General features: G+C 33.7%; 1 protein-coding gene across 1 annotated transcript in view; it reads left to right on the top strand.

Moving 5' to 3' along the window:
• The window catches only part of LOC123564398 (uncharacterized), a 36,516-nt gene extending 23,906 nt beyond the window's left edge, over positions 1 to 12,610 (top strand). Inside the window, exons 2-3 of the mRNA XM_053517517.1 lie at positions 8,096 to 8,278; positions 11,150 to 12,610. Of these exons, the coding sequence (XP_053373492.1) occupies positions 8,096 to 8,278; positions 11,150 to 11,625 (659 nt within the window). The 3' untranslated portion in view covers positions 11,626 to 12,610. The remainder of the gene's footprint in view (positions 1 to 8,095; positions 8,279 to 11,149) is intronic.
• The last annotated feature ends 8,877 nt before the right edge of the window (positions 12,611 to 21,487 follow it).

The following is a 21,487-nucleotide window of genomic DNA, read 5'->3' on the forward strand; positions in this document are numbered from 1 at the left end:
ATTGCGCAGTCCTACAACTTATTAATATATATATTTTTGGAAACAATATGGCCATAATTGTTAAACAACAGACTCACAGGCATTATACATTAATTGAATCTTGGAGAATTATTTATGCTTTAGTCTTCTCAGATATCCTTTTGATTGCTGTTTACAACTTCAAGAATCAAGGTTAAAAACACCAGTTTTTTTTTTGTAAAATGCTTTACATTTTGAAAAACATACAGTAGGAAAGTCACACTCTCCCGAAACGAAACTCTACAGAAGTGTATGACTGTTAGATATGATATAATTAGAAAATCCATAGTAGTTTAAACAGAAAATTACTACCGTCCATGAACAGGCTCAGTCAAACCGAGCCTGCAACATTTTCGTTTTTGTTGTGTTGAGCGACCTGTGGAGTTTCCACTTTTTCTATTTTCTTATTTTAGTACGTTTCGTTTCTTGGAATTGTTCAGAATGAGCACTTTGGAACTACTCGTACAGGCGTCAAACTTCTTATGCCGATTTCCTGTGATCAGGAGATAAATTTTAAGCCTATTGGTTTGAGGTCAGTTGATCAAAGGGCAAAGGTTATAGTGTACTCGGAAGGTTATCATAGGAGCATGCGTGTTTTACAACCACATCTTGTTTTTAGTTGTTGTAGAGTTACATGTTTTTAGATATTAAATCCGACCTCAGTGTCTATAAAACGTTTCTTTATGCTCAGTCAAGTCTGAATTCGGGCATTACGTCAGATTATTCCACGAGATTGAATTCATCGCACGTTGTCAAGGTTCCTCTAAAATGTGACTTTCTTACGAATTGAATGCTCCTTTTTGTGCATGATTCTGGTATAAACCACATTTTGACCTTTGGACGATTTACAAGCAAAAAAGTAGCATTCGGCTCTTGTATTTACATCTTTCAGCAATCAAGCCGGTGCTAAGGGGCGTGAGAGGTGTTGCACACTTCCATTGCCTCTCATGAACAGACTCAATCAAACCGAGTCTGCTATTATTCTTCTTGGTTGTATTGTTTGCTTCCAAAGGATCTTTTTACATATTTTATTACCCTCTTTGATTATCAAGTATCAGAAAATCAAAATAAAAGTCAACATCAGTATCTTAGTTGAACAGCCAGAAAGACACGCCCATATTAAATTGTAATTTATATTCCGATGGAAAGACAAGTCTTTATTTTATGCTCCTCGAAGGGGGTGGGGATGGGGATCATTTAGTCGCCACCTTAACCGTCCGTCCACCTGACTCTTCTTGTCCGGAGGATAACTCAAAAAGTATTGAAAGTACCAAGTTGTAACTTTATGTAATGATAGAGCTCATTAATAGGAATAGTAGTGACAAGGAACCATAGCTCTAGGTGGTCCCATTTTTAATTATCTCTCTTTTTTGAAAACATTGTCCGGGGCATAACTCGAATACTATGTTTACAAGGTATTGACTTGATGTTTTACATACTGATAGAGGCCAGTTAGAAGGAGTGCAGTGACAAGGAACTATAACTCTGAATGGTCCAATTTTTGAATTACCTACCTTTTTTTGAAAACCTTGTCCAGGGCATAACTTAAATACTATGTAAGATATTGACTTCATACTTAATATATTGATAGAGGTCAGTGGACAACAAGGAACCGTAACTCTAGGTGGTTTCATATTTAAATAATCTCCCATTTTTGAATAATCTATCTTTTAATACGTCGCTTAGCTCAATAGGGAGAGTGCCGATCTACGGATCGCGGGGTCGTGAATTCGATCCTCGGGAGGGCCGAATGTTCTTCGTGACGACTTGATAAAAGACATTGTCTGAAATCATTCGTCATCCACCTTTGATTCATGTGGGGAAGTTGGCAGTTAGTTTGTACTGGTACAGAATCCAGGAACACTGGCTAGGTTAACTGCCTGTCGTTACATAACTGAACTATACTGTTAAAAAACGGCGTTAAACCCAAAACAAAAAACTCTTCCTTTTTTGAAAAGCTTGTCCATTGGCATAACACGAATACTATTTAAGGTAATGACTTTATACTTTACATATTCATATAGGTCAATGAGAGAAAAGGCAGTGGCAAGGGACCATAACTTCAGGTGGTCTAATTTTTTTAATTATCTCCCTTTTTTGAAAACCTTGCTCGTGGCATAACTCGAATACTATGTAAGGTATTTATTTGATACTTTACATATTCATAGAGATCAGTGAGAGCGAGTACAATGTTAATCACAACTCTTGCTGACCACATTTCTCCTTAACACAACCTCCATGGCTGAAAAGACACTAATGCTACAGTAATTTCGGGGACCATCCATTTTTATACGCCCGAAGGGACGTATTATGTTATGACGCTGGTGTCCGTCTGTCCGTCCGTCTGTCCGTTAGCAATTTCGTGTCCGCTCTGTAACTCTTGAACCCCTTAAAGGATTTCAAGGAAACTTGACGCAAATGTTCACCACACTGAGACGACGTGCAGAGCACATGTGTTGGATGTCTTGCTTCAAGGTCAAGGTCACACTTAGGAGTCAAAGGTCATATCAGTTTGTTTCGTGTCCGCTCTGTAACTCTTGAACCCCTTGAAGGATTTCAAAGAAACTTGACACAAATGTTCACCACACCAAGATAACGTGCAGAGCGCATGTTCCGGACGACTCGCTTCAAGGTCAAGGGCACACTTAATGGGTCAAAAGTCATATCAGTTTGTTTCGTGTCCGCTCTGTAACTCTTGAACTGCTGGAAGGATTTCAAAGACACTTGGCAGAAATGTTCACCACACTGAGACAATGTACGGAGCGCATGTTCTGGATGACTTGCTTCAAGGTCAAGGTCACACTTAAGGGTCAAGGGTCATATATGACTTTGCTTTGTGTATATTGCTCTGTATTGCAGTGCTCCTGTTTTTATTTGGCAGATCTCTTTTTTTGTTCACTTACAATAATTTTATTTTGAATTACTTCCCTTTTATGTTACTATAAATAGCTTATTTTGAAACTTCTTTATTATTGGTCGTTGGGAAAAACCGAGACCACTTTTCTGTGGTACAACATGGATGGTACCTCTAATATTTAGGTGTATTTTTACATACCTGTACCTGATAACGATCTTTTTGTGGGCTTTGGATATTTTTTTTGTGGCCTTAGATTTGTTTTTTGAAGTTTTCCTTTTGTTGTTCCACTGCTTTGGGCTACAACAGTCAAGTTCTTTAAATTTTGCTCCCATCCTATGATGTAATCCTTCGGGCGTATATTGCCACGCTTGGCGGTGCTCTTGTTGTTATTTAAAGTTGTCTTAATTCCTAAAGAAAAGTCATATACTTAGTAGTCGTGTCGATTCAGTTTTGATATTTACCGACAGAAAACTTAGTTTTCGCTATAATTCGATCTTTTTGTGTCCAATTCTGAAAGATGTTTTGAAAATGTGACATTTCGTTCATTATTTTTTTCTGAATGACGTCTCGCGAGAAGGGCCACTGTGATCGCATTTTCATTGCTATATAAAACATATAGTAAATGTAAATATTATCAATCAAGGTCTACCTAAACAATTCTCTGTGATAGGCAAAGAAGTGAGAAGTTTTACACACGTAAGCGTACATCATTAATAATATACACCGTTCTCAGTGGAGATTGTAGAATACCTTTGTATAATGATCCTCGCGGTAAATATATACCAGCGCATTGTACTACAAAATCCTCGAATACCGGAATGTACAAGTGAGACAACAATCAGAAATTTAGCCATGCACTTATATAACTCTTTAAAACGAAGGACAGATTTGTTATCTAGTCAGTTTAAGTATAAACTGTCAAGTGTTTTGCCAATACATGACCATATATTGGCAAGTTTAATGGCAAATCCGCATTTACAAACGCCTTCCAAATTAAGATAGTTCTGCACGTTTGATAAACCGGTGATGGCGTAACGTCGTTTTTCCGGAAAACGTAGAATAAAGCGACGGAAATGAAAATCATTTTATGAATTAATGTCAACCTGTGAGTAAATTTATTACAATAGCACTGTTGCTATATTTCTAAAGTCAATATATGATATTAAAACATATCACACGCTACATAATTCAAAATAATGTCTTAAAATTAGCATGAAATGTCCGGTTTACTTTAACCATGGTCAAATATCTAAAAAAAAAAAGCACATGGACCTATACATTTTATTTCATCAAATTATAGGCCATATCTTTATTTACAACTGTGAGAAGTTTCATCAAAATCTACATTGTAAAAAAAATTTCTATTTGCGAAAATGTTATGAAAGTTATGATTTTTCCATAGACTCCCATCATGAAATATTGCGTGAAGTCCCCATTTTTAAAATCAGTTTAGCAAAAAATCAATCACACGAACCTATCTTTTTGATTTGCTGAATTTTCTAGGTATATTCTGAAGTTTTGAAAAATCAGAGTTTAATCAGATTCTACCTAATTATATAGAAATAATTTCGATCCAAACGTGCAGAACTACCTTAAAGCACGAAAGTCTCGCTATGTACATAGATTTAACTCACTATAATTCACACGTACCGAGCTACATATACATATAGTATTTAAAGTTACTTACATTTATTCACTCAAACGAAATACGAACGGATATTGGCTGTGTATACATGTGCATATATTGTTTATTACATATATAGATATGTAATTACTCAGTAGACAGTGAATCAGAACTGAGATTATTATATTACCCCCAATTAAGGTTTTATGCTTGCCTTCATTCACATAATTCAAGTGATACATATGTTGTTTTTTGTACGTAAATAAGTTAGGCCTACATTTCACAAATAAACTTGTATAGACCAGCGAAGTATGTGGTGTGTCTGCACCCGTCATCACGTTCATCTTTGGGATCGAGTTCTGTATGTTCCGTAATAACACAAGGAGGATTAAAATTAATACATCAGTAGTTCAGACATGTTGAAATTTAAAGTTTATCAATACTGGAAACATGCTGAGCGTAATGAACCTGACAGAGAAACTACAATCCAAAATGAATGATTACACATTAGTTCACATGCTACGGAAAGGATGAACTGTTTCCCGTTGTGTTTTCCAATACGCAACTCAGTCTCGGGGATATTTATGAACATTGAGTTAATTGTTATATTTTCTAATTTGGTCGCTCTGATAAGATTGATTTTTAGATCATTTTGGTATAATGAAAGGAAAAATGGCTAACCTTTTGACTTATGAACACTATTTATTATTTTTGCAAATGGTTCAAGCCGAAGGAGATTACTGTTTAAATCTTCAGTTTGATGGTGAATCTTGTTTGTACTTTGGCTAAAATTATCAATCTTAAAAATCGTACGAGGATTATGTTAGGATTTCCAGGACAAAAGGAACAATTAAAGGAACACAGTGGAGCACCGCCTTGGAACGGTCAGCGGCAAAACCATCACCGGGGAGCTTAAATCACACCATGTTCCAAAGTCAAAGGACAGTGTAGATAAAAGTTATCTCCGCCAGGAGAATCCCTAGCGTGAATCCCTAGCATACGCAATGGCAATAGAATGCACACAAATGCTCTTGTATAATTATATAAAAAGCAATCCTCAAGACTCAAAAGCGCATGTACTCAATGCCTTTGCAGAAGAAAGAGCAACCAGGAAACACCCTTAAGGGCCCGACAAAACAGAACAGAAGACAGATATCAAAATAGCTCAGTCTTGGTGGGATTTAAGAACTACCTGCTATAGAGTCCTCCACCTGTTTCGTCAGACACAATCAAAGAGGAAAGCGTAGCGTCCAGTTGTAAATGGACTGAACACCAAACATTTGGTGTGTCTCAAAACAGTTTTGAAAAAAACATTTTATAACTTAACTACATACAATCGGAAAATTGCCATGGCCAAAAATGTTACGAAAGTTATAAACCACATCCCTATAAAAATCGGGTTTCGATATTTTTTCTCGCAGAAGTGTCTTTAAATTACTTTAAAAAATGCATTATCCCTACATTGAGTCACTTAAGGTATCCGATCCACACAATGCCTGGTGACCCCATGTTGTTGTTTTTTGGGGTATCATTTGAAAGAGTTGCGTCTGCTGAACAAGCACTGGTAAATAAGATGAGGATACGAAATATGCAAGAATCATTACAGTCATGATTTTGACTGCAAAATGATAAACCTTACGCTATAATAACAGGCTCTCTGTTGAAGTATCACTGAAGACTATAAAGTAAAAATATAAAAATTCTGTAACATATTTTGTCATGTAATTTATATTTTCTTTTATAAATATAATGATACCAAAATTATATGAGCTTACCAGGAATCAATATTTGGTATATTTTAATAGCACTGTTATATAGAACTGCTTATTTGTGGATCGGATACCTTAATTGGTAGTTTAAATGGAACATACGGAAACGATTGCTCCTTTCTGCATTAGTTTCCTCTGACATATTTACTGTTTTATAAAACACCACAAGGATTATTTTGTTGCTCATTAAACAAAACAAATAGCTAATTGTAGTTTTAATGATGGGAATACACCCGGTGTAGTTTATTTGAAATTACAATTACAATGAAAGTGACGAAATTTGAGTTCTAATTTTAAAAGCAATCCTAGCCAATCTGATATATGAGCTATATTATTTATTTTACTTGAAATAAAACCGTGTACATGACCTTTGACTGACTTATCTAAATAAAGCATAAATTATATATAGTCTATGCTATTCAATATGCAAGATCCCGTATTTGAAACTATATGCAAAGTTTTTACATGTTTTGCTTTACAATAAAAGCTTTATACATATTTGTTAAGGCCAGAAGCTGTAAATTATAAATGATTTCCATATAATAGAAGGCACAATGGAACCTGTTATACAGAAGGCAGTAATATGCGCACGTATTGTGTAATTTTAGAATTTGCCAGATGTATAAACATTCCTGTAAGCCATATTGCTAATAAACTCTTTCGTTATAACTGCGTCTAGATGGAGACTTCCTAATAATCAAATGAAAAGAATATTACTCCTTGTGTAACTAGTTAGACCCTGTCACGAAACCTTGTAAACATTAAAGTACCTGAAGTTAATTGGTAACAAGTAAATCTTGCTTCGTATTATGGTTCTGTTAAGGAATCTTAGTATTATTTTGTGAAGCAATACCACTATGAGGAAAGTTTTATTACCAATCATCATGCAACCATAAATTAATATGGGCCATTAAACATAATGCTGGTTTCAATTCATTCAGAGATGTGAATGTAAGGAGGGTTTGTCTTACATTTGTTGAGGATTCTACTGTAATATGCTCTGATATATTACAATAACCATTCAATTTGGTGTCCTTAATCTTGAAATAAAATAAAAACTAAAACACTAGAATCATATTATTTCCTTAATATATTTAACTTCAGTTATATTAGGAAAGGTCAAGGTGAGGTACGTTTTAGTATTAAATATGTTAAAATAATCATAATACAACTTGTATCCCAGCGTTTATTTTTTTACGTTTACAAAATCCTCTTCCCGTATCCAATGCTCAACATGACCCTACCCTATTTTTAAAAGCTTAAGAGAAATGTTCTTGGAATTATTTGGTAACATGTTACTCTTATTGAATAATTGCTTGCCTATCCCTTCAGATATACATATTTTATTTTCAAATAAAATAATTTACTCAATGTACCTCTGCATGACAACAACCTTTACAACAAGCACATTTTAATTTTCCCAGATTCTTAGCTCAAGACAGGCTGCGCTGCAAACGTCCAGACCGGGCTGATTAAGCTCGATGCGGGTATCGTAGCCAAGGAATATAAGAATACAACAATACAAAAAAAAACTAATGTTACTTTTTCAGTGGATATTTATTATTTTACGACATCTACACCTACTTATTTTTTACCAGTCCAACTTGCTCAAGAGACCACGTCTTTTAAATGACCATGTTTTTCAGTTCTTTTTTGTGTTGTTAAAGAGTAATCTATGTTGTATTAACAGAACATTTGTGTTAAGAGACCACCTTTTGTTCTTCCCTGGGGTAGTCTCTTCATGCAAGCTGTACTGTATATGACACGAAGACATTGTCCGGCTTGACTTAGAAAAATGCATTCCTATATTCTCTTATATCTTTTCAGGTACATTCACAGCTGGGCTAACAGTGTTATGTGGGAGCACCATCAGATTTAAAGACATGACAAAACAAAAGGTCATCTTTTCAAACACATGGGTAGCGTTTCTACAGTTCATTACAGCTTTTCTTTTTCTGCTTGGCTGGATATGGAGTATAGTGTGGGGAGTGGCGTTCATCACAATATCAAGTGAGTCTGCAAACTTTATTTTATTTAATCATTCATTTAAATCACATCTTGTCTCCTTTATAAATATGCACTTCAGCTTATTGAAATAGTTCAATAGGTTTAAGCCATTTATGATTGCTAATAAAACGTATCTGCGCTACAAAGCTGGCATAAGTAATTTCTCATGTAAATGTAGTTAATTACAAGAGTATAATGATAAGATTGTGTTGTCCTATATAAAAAGCTTTAAAGGGCGAATATTACTTTCACAATTTATTTTCAACGATGTTTAATTCAATATTGCTTATGCTTGAACCGTTGAATAGTTTGTTTTCATTTTCATTCAAAGTTTACACAAATAAATGCAATATTATGATGTACTTCTCAATCTAAGTTATATTATTTTAATATACATTTAATTTTGAAAGCATTTTCACACAATTGATTTTAGATGTGTTTTTTTTTTGTCCTATAAATAGAAAAAGAGAATTAGCTATAGAAGTTAAGAAGGAGGACAATATAGATTTTAATGTAGGCGTGAAAGAACAAAATCTTCACTTTTTTCCTGTATAAAACTCGCATACTTATCCCTGTTTATATACTTTACATATTTGTGACAGGTCCATAATATTTTCAAGACAAAAACTGCAGTTGGGAACAAACAGTAAATATATCTGTCAAAAGTGTCTTTCTTGAGGATTTGAAGCCAGGTTCTCTATTTTATATATGCCCGAGAACTGCAACAAAATTCAGCATTGCGCTTAAATGATCGTATACCTACAATTAAGTACTGATCGTTTCAAATGGCGCATGTAAGTGTTGTGACGGTGCTGTTAGGTATCAGCCTCATAACAGCAAGTTTGATTCACCTACAATTCTGTAATGATTGTTCCAAGTTATAATAGTAACACTAATACATTTTCACGTCGACTGTAGATTTGTAATTTAAACAAACATTAAAAATGAATATTCATAATTATTAAAGGAATTCATAAAGACTATACCAATACTCGTATAAAATAGTATATTTGGCGACACTTTGTATAGTATTTAGATAAAAATTCGAAAAAGCAGAAATATTGAATTATATACAAGTGTTTATGCAAATTTCTTTGCTGTATAAACGGATACTTCTTCTAAATGACAAAAATCATTTTCTATGTCAGTGTAGATGTAGACCAAAGTTCTAAAATTGAAACTTTCTCAAATCTTAACGGAAATCTTTCCAAGGGGTGTCCTTAGCAGGTCTGATTTAAGCTAATTTAGTGCAGTTTCAGTGTTTGCTTACAGAATGCACTTCTTGGCATTTTATGTTTTTTGAAAAATCATTTTCTATGTCAGTGTAGATGTAGACCAAAGTTCTAAAATTGAAACTTTCTCAAATCTTAACGGAAATCTTTCACGTGGACGTCATTTCATTTTGAGTTATCCGTTTTGGGACCGTAATGCGTTTACGCTTTGCCACGGAACATACATATATAAAAAGGTGTTATAACAGCACATGAACGCGAGAATCTCTCTGTTAACACACGTTTTCTCTCCTGTTAAAACACCCCCGAAAAGTGACAATAACAGCAGTTTTATGCTAGAATACACATAAATATCTTTATTTCACTAATTTGTCACATCATTACCAAAACATGCCAAATTTGCTGTATAAACGGATACTTCTTCTAAATGACAAAAATCATTTTCTATGTCAGTGTAGATGTAGACCAAAGTTCTAAAATTGAAACTTTCTCAAATCTTAACGGAAATCTTTCCAAGGGGTGTCCTTAGCAGGTCTGATTTAAGCTAATTTAGTGCAGTTTCAGTGTTTGCTTACAGAATGCACTTCTTGGCATTTTATGTTTTTTTTTCTTTATTTGTTCAATCCAACTTTTCATTCCAGTCCGATAGTTGCTAGTAAGACAAGCGTTTCTCTGCCATGAAGGATTGTTCAGGAGAAAGTAGTAGAAATATACTGAACAAAAACTAAACCGCCATTACTTATTTTGCCAGTGTCTCAAAAATTACTTGAATGGTTTGAAATTTAGCATACCATCAGGATAATATGTTGTTTATGACTTTTCTAAATTTTCATAAAATCAAATCAGTCATTTAACTTTATTCGTAACACGAATTCAACCCGTTTTTGAGAAGTCACCAAACCTTACCAGAATTTTCAAACTGGTGAAACATTTTATGTTGGAAGAAATGATGACAAAAATAAACAAAACGTCGTTGTCGTGCTCTGTCTAAAAGTGCATTTCGTTTGTGTGAGATATTAAGCCATTCGATATGTACATATTTGTATTATTATAAATAGTATTTATACATTTTTATAAATTTTAAAGCACATTTTTACGACTTTTTTTATGAAATTGGATGTGTTAGTCAAATGAAAATAACTTTCTTTGTAAAAATAGATATTTTGAATTAATATGTGCTATTAGTAATACCTTGTCAAAAAATAAGCCAAATTTCAGAACTATATTCACATTACTTTTAATGGCGGGTTTGCTCTTTGTTAAGTACAGTAATATTTATTTTTAAAGGCAAACATGAGAGAAAATGCTTGTTGAAACGTGAATTTCAGAATTATTTGAAGCAGAGAAATAAAAATGTTCAGTTGTATAATGACATTTACTGTAACACGAACATTTAAAAGATATTAAGTTATGCTCGTACATCGACCTGATAGTAAGATTGGTCAAAAGCATCACTTGTTAAATAGACTCGACCGGTGTACTTACGCAGGAATATTTAAGCAATAAGTTATTCTACTTGCAGATGATAATTAAATCAACTGTAATCCAGTACGAAAAATGACAAAAGCTGAGTGGAAAAGCTGAATAATATATCATACTAGTATTCTGTATGGTTTAACTTTGATATTTTCTCTTTTCGCAGCGGATTACTACAAAAACTTTAAGAGGGAAAATCATCACACAAAGTTTCCTCTTGGAGAGTCTGTAGATATGGGTTACTCCAATGGTTCTACGCCAACTGGAATAAACAAGACTGGAAATTCACCTGGTCTTAGTGGCACACGTTCTCACCTTCAAAAACCAGTTATGCTCCGCTCGTCATCTGCAGACCAACCTTGCCATCCTCTTATAGTGTTACAAAAAGCACCTGTCATAAGTCACTCTGAAACATCGTTAGCATCACGGCTTATTTACCATGAACCGAAAGCTCGTCATCATCAACGGCATCAAAAACGGCAATGCTCAGATGAGGAATTATCTCCCCTTAATTTGGAACAAATCGTAATACATAACCTTCCTAAAGCTCCTGTTCGTCGCGGAATACTGAGACGTGAAGAAACTATTACAAGCAACGCCAGCTCAGTGTCATTTTCAGATGTAGAAAACCTTTGCTCATAATTTAAAAATGACAAAGTACACACTGCGGTTGTGTCATTTATTGTGTTGCAAAACAATTAATGAAATAACGTCACAACTCACAACATAACATGTATATAATATTACTTATATTGTATATACAATAGCGAGATAAACAAGAGAAATATGATATATAATGACATAGGCTATGTCATTCAAAGGTGTATAGGTGATAGTAAATATACATGTCAGATGTTGCCCATATTTTTTTCATTTAAAGATAAAAAAATGTTAATATATATGAAATGTTGGGAAAGGTAACGCCTTTACTTTTTTAAACATATACCTGTATATATTTGTTTTAACTACAAAATATCCCTTCATTGTTACGTTTTTTTGTAATAAACTTTACCTTTCAACTCCTATAATGCATCCAACCTCGTGTTCGTTCTATGAGCCGACCCAATATTTTATTTCGTTATAAAGATGTTCCAACATATCTATTGAGAGAAAAATTAAGTTAAGACGAAGGAAAGAACTAGAAATTTAATCAGTGCAATTTTGGTTTAAATTGTAATAGAGTGATAACAGTGACGCCGGCGAACTCATGCATGGCATTTTCATGAATTAAATGCAATGGCGAACATTTTAAGAAACTTCAGTTGAAGCCTCTTAGTCTAAACATAGTTTAATCAGGTTCTATTTTGTTTACATGGTATTTTACACAGGTCACTGTAACACAGTTTCACTCATCTGTCATTCAATTCAGTTTCAGCGTAGGCACAGTCAGTAACATGAAATCTGATAATTATTTGATAACTTTTAAATTGCACATGTTAACTTAAACCTTAAAATAGGCAATATGCTGATATGGCCAACCTTAGTCAATGCTCATTGCACACAAGGCACCGATATTATAGTAGATATTGTTTTGAAGTGTGATATAAACACTATATTGAGTAACTTCACACTTGACATCACACTAGAAACAAACATATTTCTAATTTGATAATCTTGCCTACTTAAAAAAAAATAACTGAAGACAATTAAATCATGTTCGATGCTATATGGTTTGTTCAAATAGGATATCTAAATTGATATTTATAAACTGAAAGATGTGATTGAACGATTTCTTCGTACCGTGTTTACTTACGGTACAATTTCTTTCGGAATATCCGTTTTCATTGCCTAGACCAAAGTATATATGCCGGCACAGTTTAAACATTTCTTCAGTATGTGTTGTACTATACCTAACTGAAAAGAACTTGCACATATTATGTTATAGATAGTTCCCGAAATTAATAAGGGTTTTGTCTGGCTTATCTTTGTTGTAGGGGTAACGCATGTTTTTTCGTGTTATAACATCTGCAGAATCCCGAGGGATTGGTTGGATTCTGAAGATGTTATAACACGAAAAGAACATGCGCTAACGCTATTCAAGCAGAAAACGCGTAAAAAACACGTGAATTAATATATTGTCTCTCAACGTCATTGAATTTCCAGGAAATGCGCAGTAAAATCTACGTTTTGTCACGTGGACGTCATTTCATTTTGAGTTATCCGTTTTGGGACCGTAATGCGTTTACGCTTTGCCACGGAACATACATATATAAAAAGGTGTTATAACAGCACATGAACGCGAGAATCTCTCTGTTAACACACGTTTTCTCTCCTGTTAAAACACCCCCGAAAAGTGACAATAACAGCAGTTTTATGCTAGAATACACATAAATATCTTTATTTCACTAATTTGTCACATCATTACCAAAACATGCCAAATTCAGTGTTTAAGAACAAGTTTAGAAAGAGATAAAAAAAATGTATCGAGTTTCAGAGGTGCAAACACATCCGAGTTTCAGAGGTGCAAACACATCCGACAAACATACTGGAGACGGAACGTTTACGTTCTTTAGCATGAACTGGTGAATATACAAGGCGCTATTTTCTTGGTTCTTCTTTATATAGCTTACAGACGTGATTGTTATTCGGCTGATTTTTTTTCTGCATTATCTAATATACCAGTACAGAAAAGCAACACAAATAGTTCATTTGGGTATTTCTTTTTTCTAACAAGTTTCAAGCACGAGTTCAGGAAAAGATCAATGTTGATGCAAGTCAGTAAAGAAGGAAAAAGAAGACACTCGGTTGCAGTTGTCAACAATTGTTATACTTTCAGTATACAGTTACAAAACTTCACTAGCGGGTGCAGATTTTTGGATAGCTAACTCTTAGAAATCACGCGCCAACAGGGATTGACAGCATGACATAGTGGTAAGGTGGCGATTTGCGTGAGATATATACAATTACTTTCTTGTATATTTCATACAATATCCTGCAAGAAAGCTACGAGTAGATGCGAGTAGATCATTAGGTTTAATTCTGATTCTGTGAAAAGTGCAACACCCACTATTCCCCTAGCACGTACATGGTCGCTGCGTTATGGATGGTGCTATGTTAACAGTTACCCAGGCAGTAATGCAATGAGTAAATACCGTGGATATATAATAATTGAGCCGCACCATGAGAAAACCAACATAGTGCATTTGTGACCAGCATGGATCCAGACCAGGTCAGGATCCCTGCTGTTCTCTTTCAAAGCCTATTGCAATTATAGAAACCGTTAGCGAACAGCATGGATCCTGATCAGACTGCACAGATGCGCAGGATGGTCTGGATCAATGCTGATCGTAAATCCACTATGTTGGTTTTCTCATGGTGTGGCTCATTATTTTACATATACAATCTTTTTTTGTTTTTTTTTGTTTGGATTTAACGTCATACCGACATATAGAATCTAGATGGCAAATTATATCTATGCATTAAGAGCGGATCGACCAGAAATTGCCGTCATACACTTTACTTTGAAACACACTTCTGATATTAGATACTTTGAAAGTAAATTGAAAATATGGAAATAGAGGTTTTCCACTTTTCTATTTGATGGTATTTCGGACTGATTGCAGGGAAGAAGAATACTACAGAATGTTTTGAAGGAATTTAGAAGAGGGTCACCTAAGGCTAATTTCAGAGAAGACTTTCAGAGAAGGCTTTCAGTTTTCCTCACAGCCTTATACGGAAAACTAGCCCCGCCCCATGCGACAATGTTTTTCTTTTGACGAAAAACATTTATTTGAAGGAATTTTGTAGAGGGTCACTCAAGGAACATTTTAGTCAAATTATTTTGAGATCGGACAGGCAGTTTCATAGAAGATTTTTGAAGTTTTCAATATAGTTATTCGGAGAAAAACGCTTTGCAGCCATTTTTTTACAAAAGGAATTTCGTAGAAAGTCACCCAAGAAACAATTCTGTAAAATTATTATTCTAAAATCAGGCTAGCGGGTTTCTGAGAACATTTTAAATTTTTCATTCTACGTTGATGACCTAGATTTTAAGGAATCTTAAAAAGGACTACTCGAGGAACATTTGAAGTTTGGTTAAATTTTGCATACTAGTTTTGGACGAGATGTTCTTTAAAGAAATTGCGAACGCCGGAACGACGGACGGACGTTCTTACGAACGTACATTTATTGGCATTTCTTTAGTTACAAAGTACCCGAAAAGGGTCAGAAAGTTCCCAGTAAACAGTAAGAAATGAATAGAATTTACCATTACTTTGTGTACTCAGTACTCAACCACTGTTCTTTCGTTCGCTTGGACGCACGACGGACGGACCACGGACACTAAACGTACCTAAAAGAGTATAACATAATTTGATTACAGTTAACACTTACCACATTGCACTGTTATATTTATTCTGAATATGATTGTCGTTTTCGTTTAGTTAATTTCAGTTATTGAGCAAAAAGCTATTGAACGAGATGTTGCTACCTTCCGTATGAACAAAATGAAACAGCTAATTAAATGATCGACGAGCTTTTAAAGTACCGTTTCAGTGGTAGCTGCTCCATCACTATAAAACGCTCAGTTATGAAATCTTGATTGAGCTTTATTATGAAAAACTTTAGTATGTACTAATTTATTTTGGTCAATTGTGAAACAAGTTCTACAACTTATATTTATCACTCTCAACACCTCATTCCTGATGGAATCGATCGCCACGAGGGTATGAGAGATGAGGCCAGTTTCACTTTTAATGCTGAGCGCCAAACAAGGGAGCTTGTGGTTCCATTTTTACGTCTTTGGTATGATGCGGCCGGGGATCTAACCCACGACCTCCCGCACTTAAAGCGGACGCTCTACCACTAGGCTACCGAGGCGATAAAAAGCTTTAAGGCTATGATAGAGACAAAATCGAAAGTATTAATCAATATGTGATCATGCCTTGAACGTGAAAATTTCCATCATAAACGTTGGGTCTGTGTATAGTTATATAGAAATGTACGTCTAATATGCCGTTGGCATGTCTTGTTTGAATTTATAAACAAAAACAAGTTAGTATGAGCACGTCAAACACATATTCTTTTTACTACGTGTTAGTTTTACCATGAACGTAGACATCCGTTAAACATGTAAAAAGGAGGTTTTCTATTACTATTTCTTTAAACATCTTAAACGGATATTTTCAAATTTAAAGTGTAAAAATTGTAATGATTTTAATGTTTTCTAAGTCTGTGCAAAAAAATGTTAGTTACATTTTGATACTGAACGTAATTACGCTAGTTGTTTGTTGAGTGTAATTTTTATTGAAATATAATAAATCAAAACAACAACTTATTTAATTACTAGTAATTTATAATAACAATGATAATGTATAACAGAATGGTTTTCTGAAACTTGATATAATTGAACGAAACTGATAACATCTATAAATTCTATAAGCTGCATGCTATTAAGTATCAAGTACGAAGCATACATTTTGTACTAATACTGTATGGTCAAATACAAAGATTTTCGCATGCAGAAATATTTCGTGGTATTATTTTAAGAGGCATCGACCATTACAACACGCACATAAAATTATATCAAGTGCTCATTAATAACCAGGAAAAGAAACGGCATTTGTCAGGAAGTCATATCTCAACAATGATAATACATATATCTCTCATGGTATCGACCTCATAAATCACTCTTCTAGAGGGGTGAACGACATCTACAGTACTTTTCCAATATAATTATATTAATACACTTTGGCTATAGGCATGTGATTCACAATGGTTGATAGATGAGCTCGAACATGGATACACAATGTACTTAAAATATTAACTGATATTTGTTTCAGAAGATACTTTCCTTTCATTCAAGCAATAATTGCAGATACGGTTTGATTACCTTTGGTTTTATTTAAATAGAAACATGGTTGTATGGATGGTTATCACCTACTTGAATGCAATTGATGTTTTAATGACAAATAATCGATGCCTCATAAAACAATACTATGAAATATTTCTGCATACGAAAATCTTTGTAATTGCTTCAATGAAATACCATCATAATAAAACCTATAACAAAAAACTTTGGAAGCATAGAACCCAGTCAAACAAAATAATATAAGACTCGGCTTTAGCCTGTGCACGAGAGATAATAGTGAAATGTGCTGCACCACTCGGGTCCCATTATTACAATTATAATATACTTGGTCACAGCACTACACCATATTTACGCAATTGTTGATACTTCTGTCTGATTTTTGACCAAAACATATTCGCAAAGTTACTAGCGGCCATGAGAAATTGATTGGAACTTGGAGGAGTTGTTTATGAAGCAATCTTCTCATATTTCAAAATTTTGTAACTGATTATCGATTAAAAACTCAAGACATTCTGCATCACAACCAGAACCAGAAGATTTTGCAAAATTGTTGTGAACAGCTTCATACTCGTGTAAATTTGACACAATGATGGGATTTAATATAACACAATTTTCATACTAAATAGGACTACAGAGCCATCGTATCCCACTCTGTTAAGCACTTTATTATTATATTCGAGATCATTGTTTCTAAAATAAAAAATGAAATGTTATTTCAGTCGTTTCATTTTAATATGACGACGTAATATTTTACAAGGAAAATAGGCAGATGGCATTGAGAGAAGTGAATACTCAAAGTAGCATTTAGTTAAATGATAGTGAAATGTAAAACTATTTTAAAGGTTATTATTTCTATAATATTTTAATGATTATGTGCGGAACCCTAAACTGTGCGTTATAGTACTGTTTGCTCTATACCCAGCAAGTACCTTGCGTAGAAATCACACCATAAAGAATCATAAGTAATGATTTGCTCTGTTATTGATGTAAACATTGATTACATAGTCATTTTTGCAAAGGAATGTTTGTTTGTGTAACTGAAGTGAGTGAGTGAGTTGAGTTGGGTTTTACGGCGAATCGACACAAAATGGTCATATATCGCCGAGAAGAAGCCATATTGCGAACGCCAAATTTTGCAAAGTCTGCAACTGACATAATTGGTTATTTGGCTTTAACAGAGCCCTGGTTTAGTTCCAGATCTCGTTATATTCTAGAACAGAATGAGCATGCTAAAGGTAACATACTGAGAATATTATGACTCCATAACTTTTGTAGTTTTAGAAATGTTACCACACTATTAAATGAAAGATTTTGATACCATATAAACAAAACATTACTTTAATTTCATAACGTTTCCTTGTCATAAACAATTATTTTTGTGTTCAAATTGACTGGTAACGGTATATGAAATGAAACGAGCTAGGCTAAGTCAGCCGGACAAGCCTGTATCTGATTTCTGATCTCTCTGTCGTGGGGGCTTTGTCTCACTCTGTCCCTCTGGTCAGATCGCTCTGTGTCTGTACTAGTAGAGGATGAATTATGCGCCCTGTGTGGCTGCATTTGAACTATGTAAAGCGCCTTTGAACGTGAAATTGATCATGAAAAGGGCGCTATATAAATCTGGTATAATAATAATAATAATAATATATTTTTGAGTGGTTTAAAGCAATAAACATATAAATAAAAACTGATCAAATTAATATGACTACAAACATGTAAAGCCCACTAAAGAGAATACAATGACTTTCCAATTATCACTTTGTGACTAAAGCTCATAGAAAGAATAGTATCATCAATATGAGACAGTTTCACTGCAATTTAGAGTGTATGACTTGCTCATGGGATAAGTGTCACAAATCTTTGATAATAGTCTTAATTTAATTATATCCTTATATGTCAAAGGGATATAGCTCCTAAACCATGCCAACCATTCTCAGACTTGAAACAAACTATTATATTTTCAAATTCTTTGACATGTATCCTCAAGCAGGGTTACTTCTAGCTGTTTGTCTTTTTCAAAAACTTATTTAAAAGATTTGTTTTATAAAAATGTAAATGGTATTATAACAAAAATGAACATTTTGAACATTCAAGTGAACAAAATTTCATTTAAGTGTTGTATGTCACCTTGCTGTCATGTTCAATCAAATAAAGTTTCAATGAACTATAATGCTTGAATTAATACATAAAATTTACTTGAAATAAAGAGCGAGAGTAGACTGCGGGAACACTTACTGCTCGGACTTAAATCAAAATTGAAAGCTCGCAGCAATACAAAACTAAACTCGATATTAACGGGAGTTAAATCTTATCTCATGCCAATCCATATGTTAATCAATTCTTTGGAAATTGAAGCCGCATCCTGCGAACAAGCTAGGCCCTATTTAATTTTACTTCTGTTGTTGATTGAATGCAACCCATGAAAACATAATTATTTCAGATGACGGGACGGACATGTATACCAAGTTGTACAAGAACATAAAAGGGAATCGAACAAACCATTTTCATATAAAATTTACAAACATTTAATTAAGAAAAACTGTATAGAAAACCCGTGTTTTAACGTTATTAATACACTAAAAGAGGTTATACGTTCGCGGAATAATTTCACTCGGGCGTAGCCCGAATGAAATATTCTGCCGAGGTATTACCGATTTTGAATGAATTAATTTAGGTAAAATACGATTTTTCTATACATTATTTCGATTCAAATATGCCCTTTAATTATCTCAAACGGTAGTAGAAACAAAGACATTGACGTCATCGCACGTTAACGTGACGTCATTTATATGTAAGTGTGTTTTAACAGAAACAAGCATATTAGAATGAGTTTTAAACCTAAAGAATAAAAGAAGAAAAAGAATCGACTCCAGAATATATGAAAATATTAAGTGCTATAAAGTAATGCTGAATCTGTTGAAATAAAGAGTATTCAAGACACCTTCGTTTTTATTATAGCTCTAAAAGCACGGATATTAGATAACACTTTAACGATTCTCATGAACTCAATTCTCCCGAAAACAAATGTGGAAAACTAATATGACATCTAATTAACGTAAAATGTTCTTTGAAGATATATGTTAGTTTAAAACCACACTTGTATTTTATGAGAAATAACACCATTGTGTTAAAAGAAATTGTAAAACAACAAATGACCAAATGTTTTAACATGAAAGTCCTTTTCGTATTTTTTTTCTCAGTACTAAAATGATTTTTCTCAAGATTTTTTTCTCTTGTGTATTTGCGTATGTGATAGTGGATAACACCAAAATCAGATTGCTACAGATATAGGAAGATAATTAGAATATTATATGTACATTGTAAAATGTTAGAAAAGATTAATTAAAAAAACTAAACAAAGATCGTTCCGGTCGCGTTTCAGTCACTTAAACAGTCGTACAATTTTTGCTATAATATTGATATTTTATAAATCTTTACAGACACGTATTGTAACCATGATTTATTTACTATACACTAAAGCTTCGAAAGGCTGTAGACGTACTGTTTGTAATTGTGTTTTGTAATTTTTTGACGAAATCAAATATTTACTAAGGTTTTGCGACGAGGCATTGGTTTTTATCAATATCATAGTTTAAATGCAACAATGTAAAGTGTTTTAGGTATTTATTCATTTCAGCTAGATCATGGTGTAACGAATAAAGATATTAACTCTTTCAAAATTTATATACAGGTTGCTGTGTAAATCGGGTGTACCATTTAAGCGTAAACTGGGTTTATTTTCAAAAGATTCATAACAACTTTTGTCTGATAGAAAAACAACTTGCAATAAATATCGTTGTTCTTTTAAAACGGTCACGCCAAATCTTTGCAATTGCCTTTCTGCAAAATCATCAGGAATAGACAGACATGGCTGTCAAAATTCATCTTCACATCTGTAGTAACCCTAAGGCCTCAACAGACGGTAGGATTTAGTTGTACAACACCAATTAAATGTAAGATGTACAGCCAAATATTATCATATGTACGATGCTATTTCTTGATTTTCGTAAATCTTAAGTCTTGACTTACAGATTAGGACATGTTCTGTTTCGTAAGTTTTGCCTTATGTTGACAAGCAACAAATGAGTAAATTATAATCTGATGAGGTAAGTGAATGAAATTCCAGAAATAATTGCCCCCCAAAAAAAACACAAATCTGAAAATAAAATGGCTTCCAATGCATAATGGAAAAAGGATGACACTGAAAAGTTAAATGATTTGTGTCATGTGTAGTCGGATTCATAGGACATAGAAAATCCTGATTATTCTAAGAAAGACTATAGACCCGGGAGATTAGAAGTATTGAAGGAAAGCTTTGAAATTCAATAATTATACACCGGTGAATATTATTTTTTATTATTAATGGTTACATTCTTTTCAGTACCTGATGCAATATGTATACTAGGTAAATCTCTGTGTTTTATATGGGATGGAATACTGTCTGAATGTGAAAATTATACAATTTCAAAATTGTACGTTTTTGAGATAATTGGTGTTGTACAACTAGAACCTACCGTCTGCTTTGGTAAAATCAGGTCATGTCTTTTTCTCCGTTTTACCAAACTTGAGTTTTGAAATTCTGATAATTTATTGTGTTTGTAATAAAACATGCACGTCCTGTATTAGACAAACACTTCGGTTATAAATGCATGCTATAAATCACTAAATGTCATAGCATGTTAAAAGCTTAACATT

Source organism: Mercenaria mercenaria, chromosome 1 (genome assembly GCF_021730395.1).
Source record: "Mercenaria mercenaria strain notata chromosome 1, MADL_Memer_1, whole genome shotgun sequence".
NCBI classification, from domain to species: Eukaryota; Metazoa; Mollusca; class Bivalvia; order Venerida; family Veneridae; genus Mercenaria; species Mercenaria mercenaria.